The sequence below is a fragment of the Aythya ferina genome, assembly GCF_964211825.1.
Source record: "Aythya ferina genome assembly, chromosome: 1".
Classification (NCBI taxonomy): Eukaryota; Metazoa; Chordata; class Aves; order Anseriformes; family Anatidae; genus Aythya; species Aythya ferina.
Genome location: NC_140296.1, coordinates 89,052,707 through 89,065,165, shown reverse-complemented (window position 1 = coordinate 89,065,165; position 12,459 = coordinate 89,052,707). Strand labels below are relative to the sequence as shown.

The 12,459-nt window shown below is 38.1% G+C and overlaps 1 protein-coding gene across 1 annotated transcript in view; it reads left to right on the top strand.

Annotated features, from left to right (window-relative positions):
* Positions 1–751: 751 nt before the first annotated feature.
* Positions 752–12,459, top strand: part of RPGR (retinitis pigmentosa GTPase regulator) — a 48,303-nt gene continuing 36,595 nt past the window's right edge. The window contains exons 1-4 of the mRNA XM_084507186.1: positions 752–852; positions 2,308–2,433; positions 8,918–9,010; positions 11,158–11,220. Of these exons, the coding sequence (XP_084363312.1) occupies positions 774–852; positions 2,308–2,433; positions 8,918–9,010; positions 11,158–11,220 (361 nt within the window). The 5' untranslated portion in view covers positions 752–773. The remainder of the gene's footprint in view (positions 853–2,307; positions 2,434–8,917; positions 9,011–11,157; positions 11,221–12,459) is intronic.

The window sequence follows — 12,459 nt, the reverse complement described above, 5'->3', positions numbered from 1 at the left end:
CAGGGCCTGGAATATGGAAATCCCAACCCAATGCCCTTGCTGTCTGCTTTAGATTACAACTGTGGTCCTTTGTGCCATGTGGTGGGCACTACAGCCAAGAAATGTTTCACTGGTGCCCTGGAGAGGGGCTGGGTAGGTGCCTGACAGGAAGGACACTGCAGTTGCTCCCTACAAAACGTGAATACTACAGTCAAGGAATGGGCAGACCTTTTCCCCAAAAAGCTCAGAGACAGTGCAAAGGGAGAAGAGTCTGCAGGACAGCTGTTGTTATCTAGGTATCACTGGCTGAATGGAAGATGAAACGTCTGCTTGAATACCCAGTCAGAAGACTTCAGAGGGACAGCTTGGTGAAGCCTCACAAGCCATCAAAGAGAAACAGTCACACTTAGGACAGGAGTGCCCTAGGGGTGGCAAAATAAAGATTATGAATTATATTCTGCGTAGGTGGCTGAGGGATGGCAGCTCAGGAGACTCAGCGAAGCAAGTGGGGTTATGAGGGGACAGGCTTGGGAGCCCAAGGCCCCACACAAAAGATGTTGGGAGCCCCCAGCGGGTGAGGAGCCCTGGCACAGGCTGCCCAGAGAGCTGTGGGGGCTCCTCCCTGGGGACCTCCACAAGCCGCCTGGGCACGGCCCCGGGCAGCCTGCGCTCCCCCGCCAGCCATCAGGGGGCGCCCCGGGGGCTGTGCGGGGCGGTGCGGGGCGGTGCGGGGCGGTGCCGGGCGGTGCCGGTCCCGTTGCCCGTGGCAGGCCCCGCTGTTTACTTCCGCCCGCATGGGGCGCGGGGCCGAGCGCCGCCCGCCCGCCGCCGCCATGGCCGAGCCCGCCGGGGAGCCCGAGCTGACGGTGCCCGGTGAGTGCTGGCGGGGGCGGGCGGGCGGACAGGCGGACACACGGACACACAGCCGCTTCCCTTCGGCCCGCTGCCGTGCTGGGGAGGGCTCCTCCTCCTGCTCTCCGGGAATATATATGCTTATATATGTGCCTATTAGTTAAAAAGTTAAAAAAATAATAAAAATGAAGGAGTAGTAAATGCAAATCTGTAAATGGGTGATGCGTGTGGTGCGTGAAATTGCATCTCGCTACTAATATCGTTAACTTTCACTCCAAAAGGAGTGTCAGGTTTACAGGGCAAGAGAGAGCCGTGGGTTTTGGAGCTGGGGTGCAAACCATCAATGCCAACGGAGCGTTTCAGTGTGTATATTTTCAGTGAAAGCAGTGTGTATATTTTCAGTGAAAGGTATTATTGAATCATATATACTTCTTCAGAAGCAGCATAGTGTTCCTCTGTGTGTTACCATAGCCTATACGTTAAAAAAAAAAAAAAGCAAATAATAGTTATTCTTCTCCCCCCAGTAAAGCACGAGGTTTGACATCTTTAAATAAGAGGCCTGATTTTGCTTTGCCGCACGCTGCATGGCGTTTTGGCAAATGGTTTAACTTGTAAGTTCATTTATTCCCCGTAGAGCGAGTATTTTCCGTGCCGAGCCAAGTGCTTGACAAAATGCTTGAGCGAAGGGTGGATGAATAGTTAACGTGGGGCGTTTTAAAGCAACAGGGCTGGCGCTGTTAGAAGTGGGAAGAATTGAGAAAACTGGTTATAAGGGAGGAAGAGCCGTCTGGGTTTCATTGTGGGGTGCTTTTCTTTGGGCTTTTTTATATTGCAGTCTTACGAACAAGGACAGTTGTTGCATCCCATGTTTTGAAGGCTGAGGATTTTATTTTTAGGGGGTCATTTTGAGAGCACATGTATCTTTTCAGATGGGTGAGGAGGAGTGGTCAGTTTGGAGCCTGTCACCTCTTTACAGTGTGTATGTCTCTCTCTCTAATCCAATTTGGAAAACCTGTTTGAATTCAAGTATGACCGTAAGTGAGAATTCTTCGTCTCGACCTGCTTTCAGGATGAGCTTTTGAGTGTATTTTTTGGGGACAGTTTGTCAGAGTCCTTTTTGCTTTATGCATCCAGTAATTTTTCTTAGGGGGTAGTGATAAAGTACATTGTACTTTCAAGTAAGTTTCTGTGTCTTCAGAATACAATGTATCATCAGCAGTATCTGTTCTTCTAGGAAATTCAGGGAGGCTACAAGTATCAGGCCGACTAAAATGTGAGCCTGAAAATCAAACAGTCTTGATGAAACAGAATGGAAAAAATACTTCAGATGCTTTTTTTTACTTTTAAGGAAAAAGATAGGTATCTAAAATGTGCAAATGGATTAATAGGAAATGGCTATTTTAAAATGTCTTAGGAAAAAATTATATTCACTAAAATTGACTTTTTTTTTTTTTTTTTTTTTTTTTTCTGTTTTAGAATCAGGTGCTGTTTTCACGTTTGGAAAAAGCAGCTTTGCAGAAAATGTTCCTAGCAAATTCTGGTTCAAAAATGACAAGCCTGTACATATATCATGTGGAGATGAGCATACTGCTGTTGTTACAGGTCAGTATCGGAAGCGGAGTGTATGATAAAAGGTTATACATTTGGACAGCTTGGATTCTTATTTCAATTCTGAGGTAATATTTGAAGTGTGGAGAGGAGGGGGAACTCTTCACACTGGGGCTGTTGGATGCCTTTGAAGTTAACAGGAGTCAATGAAGGTTTTCACAAGACATGCCCAAGAACATGAATGAATGTGTAATAACCTAATGTATCGTGTTGGATTTAAAATAAGTGTGACCTTGTTCAGCTTAAATGTTTCTTGTAAATCTGATGGTGTCCAGTAGACAATCTTAAGTACATAGGTTTGTGTTGTGAAAGTAAATAGTATCTGTTGAACTCGGTTGACAAGTTCACTTGCCTGAAACGATAGACAAAATTATATCTCTGAAAGGAAGTTCTGAATTATTAGGTAACTGTAAACTGAAAACAACCCTTGAAAGAACAACTCAAAAAACTTTAGCAAATCCTACTAAAATCAGAAATAAATTGCAAAAGCATTCAGAGAAGCTCAGAAGCAATACACTGAACCGTCGTTATTGATGTTCCTTTTCATTTATTTGAAATGCTGGAAGCAATACTCATCGGAGAGTTCATTCAATTTCTTATGTGGAAGAGACTACTCTTTTGTGATGAAAACGTGTGTTAATTATGTTGACAACCAACTTCAGATAGATAACCGTATTTTTTTATCATGAAATTCCTATGCATATTTTCAGGATGTTTTTTATTGAAGTGCATTTATTCCTCATTAGGACCCAGTGTTGTATCTTTGTCATTGCTCATTAAATAATTTCTTGAGTTTTTTTTTTCCCGCTATATCCCCAAGCAAATTTGGAAATGCTGGATTTTTTAGAATGAACAGTTCCAAACATGATAAAAGAAGAATATAGATTTCATGGACTGCAGAACAATTTGAAGTGAAATTATACGATGAATTTTTCAAGCCTAACTTCATAGAAGATGAATTATGCATGAATAGATTATGTTTTGAACAAAACTTCACACTTTTTTTTGGATTGAACCCACACTATTAAAATGCCTGTTGCATAAAATTAATCAGAACATAACCTAGGGCACTGTGAAATTTTCCTCTTGATTTTTTTTTTTATTTTTTTTTAGTGTATCCCTTCATATGCCCACATCCAGTTTGAAATAACACTAGTATTATTCTCAGTTTCAGAGTGGTCAATTTAAATTGCCTCCTTTAACTCCTTCAGCATGTGCTTATGCCAGCGCTGTTACACTAATCAGCAACAATCCACTAATTCCCATGTCCCTGTAATAGTGGCCACTTGAATAAAGCTTTTGAAGAAGTCAACTTAGATAGGGATGCATGTAGCACCATTTCTGTACATCTCTTTCTCCTTCTCCCTGATATTTTAATATATACTGCATATTTTGAAAACGGTCTCCCTCGCTGGCCTTTGCTGCAGTGTGTGGATAAGTCATGTGGGATACTTCTAAATAAGATCATCTTTTTCTCAAAGCTTTTGTAGAGGGGGAACTGTAGAAACATGAATTAAAAATAAATAAATAAATCTTTGATACCAAAAGTTTTTTGGGGACATGATAAAGTAGAAGCAAAAGTGAGGGTGAAATAGTGACCAACACTGAACAAAGGGAGTGAAACTGCAGGAGTCATGCAAATGGCAAAAAAGGAAAAGAGAAAATCTTTGTCCCTCATTTTTTTCTTCACACCTGTGCATGCACATGTGCACCACACATTTCTGCCATTAGATGGAGTTGGATGATACGGTGGAATTAAAGCCCTTGGTGAATGACATTGAACTGCAATAACACCTGGAATAAAAAAGCCACAGAAGGGCATGGTGGTAATGAGTTTACTGAGAAGGACACAGACCATGTGGAAAAGCAGGAGTTCCTTGAAATCCATCTGAACCTGACTTGGAAGAAAGACAAGACAAACATCGCTGAGGAAGGGAAGGTATCTCAAGCAGGTGTGTATTGCATGCTTCTTATTACTTTCAGTCTTTACAGGTCACAGCATTTCACACTCCTTTATTTTCCACCCCCTGGAAGAGTAGGGGGAACTATCTATTTAGGGGACAGTGGGAATTTGAGGTAGATTCAAATCTGATAGAAATGCATCAGATTTATTTTTAAATGTCTCAACGATCAAAACTGTCATGCACATTGACTCAAAACATTCCTTACAGCTGGTTTTGGGCAGGAAAGACAGCGACATCTAGCACTGAATGTTGACTAAATGCAAATGAAGAAAATGTACAGGAAGTAATATTCAGCATTCAGACAAAATATTCAGAACATTTCAAATACTTCTTTCATCTACTCCAACGTCAGTATTCCCATATGACTTCTGGGGAGAAAAGTGTAAAGTGAATATAAAAAAACTGCTCTTCGGCTTTCTAGGTTAGGATTTTGAGTCCAAAATAAATTGCATTTACATACCATGGCTGTATGTCGGAATCTAAAGAATCAGTGATAGTTTCTTGCTGACGTTGAGTTGGCTTGTTGAGCTAGGCAGGGAAACACTTCTTCCTCTGCTTTTGGAATTTGGGATCGAATTTTTGTATTTCCTTCCTCATTCTCTTTCTGCCTTAAGCACAATTTTGACTAAGATGTTCAAGCAGTTCTTTTAAGCAGTTGTCTGAGCAGTTTTCTTCCAGCATCCCTTGTAATATGTTTAACAAAATTTCTTGCCCCATTTCTATATTTTTTGTCCCAAGAACAGTTTACTGACAGTTCACTCCCTGCATCTTTTGTAACTGTAGTCTTTGTAAAGGAATATATTCATCCTCTTGGGAGCTGGTATGAAGTAAGTGGCATTAATCATATTTTAAGGATCTATTCCCAGTACCTTTCTATTAATAATTTCATTTTCTACAAACCTCTTAAAGTTAAGAGCTGTCTTATTGTTTATTGGCCTTAATTAGAGTATCCTAGGCAGATCGCCTACATTCTATCGAAGAGACGATCCACTTCACAAGGGGGAAATGGTGATGGCAGAAAATGTATCTTCTGGACTCAGAGCTCTGGAGAGAATTGAAGCCCCTGGTGCAAGAGGGTACAGAAAGAAGTATGAAAAGGAAAAACAGAGTTCCAGGAGGTTCACGCAGAAGCACAGCGAGATAGTATGCATATAATTTCAAGTTACCTAAGGCATTAAATATTCAACAGTTTACACAAAAGAGACATTGGAATCCCTCCAGGTCTTTGGACTTAATACTCCATCTATTCTTTCTGCCTGTTGGCAGGCCATCAGAACGTGACTCCTGTGTCTTATGCACTCTGCTGTAAGGGGAAAATGAGGAAGATTACTATGTGTTTGTGTTAGTTTTTTGATACGTTTAGGAGCAAGCAACATACTGTGCTGTTTTTTGTATGACGCTAAATAGCCTAAGCATGACTGTTCTTACTGCTCAATAAAACTTTTGAGAATATTGTGACTTGCCTAAGAAAATGGATGTAATTCCCATTTTCATGAGATGTATTCGAATTGTGTACAAATTTCAAACAATGTGTTAAGAGTTTATTCACAAAACAGCACAAATAAATACAAAAAAAAAATCGTGATGCCTGGCGTATGAATCTGTCCAAAATACTCAATATAGCTTCTCAATTGAATCTCGTAATGTTGAATGTCTGTGTGTACTCTTCCCATTTTATCTTTATCCCACACTAATACCATGTAGAAAGCAAGGGGTAAAATGCCTAAAACACAGGTGATAGGGATGGATGGATGCCTGTTGATATTATGAAGCATGTGGAGTATTTCAGCTTGTACTCCCCAGCTGCTGAATAATGCCTCTTGCCAGGCTTCATGAACCGGGGTTGCACACAAGTGGGGTTCTGAGGAATCACAGTGGTGGTAGCCATCCCCATATGGGAAATTTCCTGGTTAGTATCCTCATCCTGAAGTCTCTTACAAAATTTGCTGTTTCAAAAGATGTAAGCACCTTGTTGCTTTTGTTAATAGCTCGGAGTTGGTGTAACATCAGTGATGTGCCAATGCATAAATACTTTGGAGAAGTAGCCCAGTTTTGCATCAGAAGGAGGGTGGAGACTGGTGTTTGGTGTATGTTTCCATTATCAAAACACTCCAAGTAGTCCCTTTCTTAATACCCTATTGTATCCTTTCTTTTGCCCAGAATCGTAATCTTACTGTTGAGGACCAGTCTGCCTGCTATGCCCTATGGCAGATGGCCATGGGTTGTGTGTATTTACACCAAAACGGACGCAAAAAAAAGACACAAGCAATTGGTGTTCTCAATGTTTTGAAATGATCCTTGGCTGTTTGCCTGACATGAAAGTAGTTCTCACGTTAGTGGATCTGTGGTGATGACTAGAGATTACTCTGTAAACAGTTATGAAAATTGGGCATTTTGCATACAAAATCCTGTAGTGTCTCCTGACCATATTATGCCTGTTCTAAAACCTGGTCTGGTGTAGGGACCCAGAAATGTTGCTTCATTACAGGCATTTGATAAGGCTCCTCTGTAGTGCCTTAGTTTTTATTCACTGTCTGAATTACCCACGTCTCAGTTTTCTTATTTTCTATTACACTAAATCTTGGAAGCCTGAAATTATAAGAGGCTGTCACTCAGCTGGTAAAGAATATATGTATAAAAAAAAATCTTCTCATCTGTTAAGCTTCTTGATTTTGTAACGCAGTGTCTGAGAACTTACATGTTGATATAAGAAAAAGCAGATTATAGGATTAAAAGCATGACCTGTTGGAATTCTGAATAGATAAAAAAGAATGTGATTAAACTGAATTATGGCAACTTGGCATCATATTCCCACGAGTACTACCATCATCACAGGCATTTGAAAAGCATAAAGTAAGGATACAAAGTAGGATGCTATTTGCTAATAAATTTTTCTCTGTCAGGGTGTGTTTTGCCCTCAGTGACACACCTCTGCATGTGTTTTGGCATGGTTTCATTACCAAAGTTGGGATGGTGATATAAATGCTATTAGTGAAATTTGGTAAGCGTTGTCTTGACCTCAGAATTTTTTCCCTTTCGACCTATTGGAAAGACTTAATATTGACACACAGCCCAATGTTCCATAAATTGTCAAATCTGACAATTGGATTGAGACTCTAGTTACTAGTTACGTTTCATTTTGAGTACTTTTTATTTTATTTTAAATGTGTGGTTGTATTTAAGAAAATAAATGTATTTTTATAACAGTATTCTTGTATTTTAAAAATCTCCAAATCATATAGCAAAGTCTCTGTAAATCGCATTCAGAACCTTCATGAGGAACCTGTGCTACTGAAGTACAAACAGCCATAATATTTTGGCATTGCTGTGTGGAAATGTGTTGTGCTCATGTGATAATTGATGGCTCTGGTGACCAGGAGTTTATCTACATGACGGCTCCGTGATGGAATCTAATTTACAGAGACCTGCAGAGCTGGAGCAAAAGCAAACAATCTTGTTTGAACAGTTGTAAAAGGGATTTTTGGTTTTTGTGTTTGTGGTGTTGGGTTGTTTTTGACAAATCAGCTTCTATTGTTTTGCAAAGATTTACACTGAAGGAGGGGTTTTGTCTTTGGATGTGAACTTTACAGCTTTACAAGAGGTAATAGTTTAAAAAAATAAATGAGATTAATGGTTCAGTTCACTGTTCGTAATGGTCAAACCTGCAAATTCATTGATATGTCATAACAGCTTCTGAAATAAAATTTTAGCATTATACCTGTTGAAGATTTCTAATCTAATGTTTTCATTTAGGCACACAAAATTCCCTGACTGCATGTTTTTTTATGCATTTCTTCTTTATACGCAGAGTACTGGGTTGATCCATGATGGAAGATGCAGAGAAGCAAAAAGGCTCTTGTAGTAGGCCTGATATGTCCAAAGGAAAACCCATACAACTTGTGAACATGTTTGAAAATATATCATAAGCTATGTTCTATAGAAGTGCAAATCTGTAAATCATTTTAAGAGATTTAGCAGTAAAACAAAAACAAAAAAAACAACACACACAAAAACAACCACCATTCCTAGCCAATTGACAATAAAATAATCCGAATATTGGAATTTTGTGTTTGCATTGGTTATATAGCTGCATTATTCATCCCTGTCTCTGAAGTAAAAGGTGTGTGTGCTCAGTGAAATGTACTGTTATTTTACAAGAAGCCCTGTAGAGACTGCTTCCTGCACTTCCAGGGTCTGTCCAAGAATACACCTTTTTATTTTATGATGAGTGCATTATCTGTGCTGTAGTTACAGGAGAGAATGTCTGTTCTGCCTTTTTGTCCTTCCTTCTGGCAGGGGTTTTCTTGCTGGACGCGTACACAATGCAATTACTACTCTTACATTGAGAAATCACAAGGCTATTAATTATTGCTTACACTTCGGTATGGAAGTGCCTAATTTTGGATCTTCCATTATAAAGGATGTATTAAATAATACAGTGTGTGAATGACCATCTCATCTTGCGTGAGATACTCAAACACTCATACGGATTCTAACTGTGCCTCTTCTTTCAGGGAATGGTAAACTTTACATGTTCGGCAGCAACAACTGGGGCCAATTAGGACTAGGATCAAAGAATACTGTCAGCAAACCAACATGTGTTAAAGGTTTGTTTAATTTTTCTTTTGTCCTTTTGAAAGGATACCCTTGTGAAAAAGTGCTTTATAGGATGCAGTTCCAGAGTAACAGACTCTTGATTTCTTTACTCATCATGTGTAGCATATTACTGCACAAGCTCATAAAGATAGTTTAAAAGGAAGCCTGGCTACTTTTCCTTCAGTTCCAGATTCTGGGTCCTTTTGTGTCTGAAAATAACTTCAGATACATAGAAGCCAATCTTTTTTCATCTTTTTAGCAGTGTAAGATGTGCCTGAGGAGGCATAAATGGAAATATATTTGTATGAAGTGTAGAAAAACAGTAAAATGAATGTCCATATTGCTTCATATGCTGTAAAATATGTTTTCTTTGCATTCTTTTATCTTCTGAATCTTTCCTAGCCAGTTCTATCTTGTCAAGCAAAACTAATACTTTCTTCCCTATCCCCTTACTTATGTCAAATCAGATCTATCCCATTAACACATTCCTTTTCACATTTAAATGTTTATCCTCATCCTTTCTGTGAGCAGATCGATCTGTTAGTTTATTGCTTGAAAACAAATTACTGTGTTTGTTCAAGCTGTTTTCTTCCTAATTTAGTTTATTCTACTATTCTTTCTCTGCTCCTCTCTTTATTTCACTTTAGAGGGAGAATGCAACTACTCTCAGGTTCACATCTTCTGTCAGCCATGTGAGAGATTGATTCTTACCTTGGTTTGAATGGATTGGGTGTCAAATTCTGTTTTATTGTCAGATTGCAATGGAGAATAAAACAAACCAACAAAAAGCAGAGAGATGACAGCAATTCAAAAGAGACCTGGTTTCCACTGAAAAAATGTCACAAAGGGGTTATCTTTCCTCTCTTGGCAGTAGGCAGCAGGAGGAAGACCTGGAGCTTTTCTCACTAGCTTTCAGGCATCAGTTGGCTCTGGGCAAATGTTGCAAAAACACATTTCAGTTTCTGCTCAGGGCCAAGTAGTTGTGGCTGCTCATTTTCTGACAAAATAGTTCTGGAGTTTAACTGGAGACTAATGTGATTGGTTATGAAAAACTGCCAGCAATGCTGTCAATATTGCACGGCTCATTGGATGTGATTGATTAGCATAAGTGGGAGGTTAGGGAGTACAGGCTTCTGCTGAGCTTATCAGGCTGATGTAGGAGACAGTGGTGGGATATAAAGCAGCAAATTAAATTTTAGGAAGAAACTAATATTGGAAATACTGTGATTCTAAACTGGTATAAATGGTTTGGACAATTTTTTTTTGTGTCTATATGATACACCAGAGAGAGTTCTTGCTTAAGTCGGTAGATTTATTCAGTAGGAAGAAGGGAGTTTAATTTTAATGTTATGATGCTGATGAAGGTTGATTTGGAAGGACTGAAAAGGTTTTTGTGAAAGGGATGATGGTTGTTGCCTTTCTCATGGACCAGTGCAGTGGAAAAAAATACATTATGTAAAAATAATGTTGTTTTAAGAGCATCATGAGTATTGTATAAGGTAAATTGGTGTGACCTGACTGCATAGAAGATATGCATGGGTGGCTGGTAATTGAGCTGAAATTGAGTTAGGATGGAATATGCAAAATATGTTATTTTAGGCAATAGTCCAGGTAAGACTGCCCTTACCAGTTGTGAGTTTAGTGATTAACAAAAGGTCAGTACAAAGCAAAAGTCTAGCAAGAAAGTAGCTGTGCATAGTGAGGGAAGGTATGGTTGACAGGCCAAAAAAAAAAAAAAGGTATGATTTTAAAGATTTAAAATAGTGGGAGAAGTGAAGGAGTGAATTAAGAACAATATTATTAATGAAAAATGAAGAAACCTCTAAGCATGCATTTTGTACTGCAAATTGATGTATTCTTTGAGGCGTATCCTGTAAATGGTAAATTTTGTGGAATGTGGCATTTGGATAAAGTAGTCATCATCAAGTTATCCTGAGTATAACAGCTGTAAGTTTTTAAGCTATGTCTGTTTTCTTCTGGGATAATCCCAATTAATAAGTCATGTGCTAAGATCAAATGGTCAACTAACATTGTAGTCGTTCTTTAGGTGAAAATAAGAAAAAAATCATAGCTTTCTCTGGAGCATAGAACATTTTGTTATTGAACCAACTATCAGACTGTTTGTAACTTTATCCTCTTCTTTGCCTTTAATTCATAGCTTTAAAACCAGAAAAAACAAAACTTGCTGTTTGTGGAAGAAACCACACTTTAGTTTACACAGGTATGTAACATACTATGTACATATTGAAGGTAGATTTTTTCTGTTGTTTTAATGCCAAATTACATTGGTAACCCCGTGAATGTTCAGGAAAGAAGAAGTAAAAGCTAAACTGGCTGTTAAAACTTGTTTTTTGATATACAGTTCTTTGAATGCTTGGATTATTCTATGCAATGCATTTAGAAAGTAATGTGTTATAGGAGTTCACTAATAGCACAGAGATGAAAAAATTTGTTGCCTACAGAGGTATGGCTAACAATTACCAATATTACGTTTATTACCTTTATAGGTATGTTAGTGTTTTTATGTATCAGTGCTCAAATTTACCTTTGACAAGGAATGTATCTTTATTAGCATGAAGTTATGTATTTGAGTAAAGATACTAGAACATTATGTTTTGAAGTCTTCAAAGTTTGTTGCATTTTAGTTAGACGAAGTAGTCTGCTGTTTCACTGATAAGTTACTTTACTAAGATATAAATAAATAAACTTTAAATTTAAATTGAAAATAAATACATTTTTAGGGAGAGAGTATATAGAGAATTGATGCAAATTATTGTCACGGTTCTAAAAGTTGTGTAATGGAATAGCCATCTTTGTGGTAGCAATGCTGTAGCTTGCAGTAATGTGATAAAGAGGATTGCTTGTTTATTAGGGAGTTTACACATGTGGAAACCGTGAGCACTGTAAATAGGCCTATTAGAATAAAACAGAACATTTTAATAACAGTTGAGTATGCAAGACTGCACAGCATAAATATTAGTCACTTTTAGCGTACACTCTGGCTAAATAATTTGTGACCTTTTATATAGCATGGACCATTTGTAAATTGTACGTCAGTTGCTTATCACATTTGTGTCGGGATTTGTGTTATTAATGAGCCTTGTCTTTTTCATCGTAGATAAGCACTTTAAATACTAAACATACTAAAATTAAAAATATAAATTTTGGAGTTCTTTTAAGTTAAAGATATCAATCATCAGCTTTAACTTCAATTTTAAGATTCTAAAACAAAATAAAAGCTAATTAATGAAAGTGATTTAAATATTAAAATGAGTAAAAGATTTCTAATAAAAATGTAAGTAAAAATGTATTTCATTCCTACTGTTCAAAACTATCAAGTTATGTATCTCTTGAATTTATGTACTAATATGACTTTAATTTTCTTGCCAGTGACATCATTCTCCATTTTTCCCCTGTTTTATCTTAATTAAACTATAAATTCTTTAGGGAAGGAGCTGCT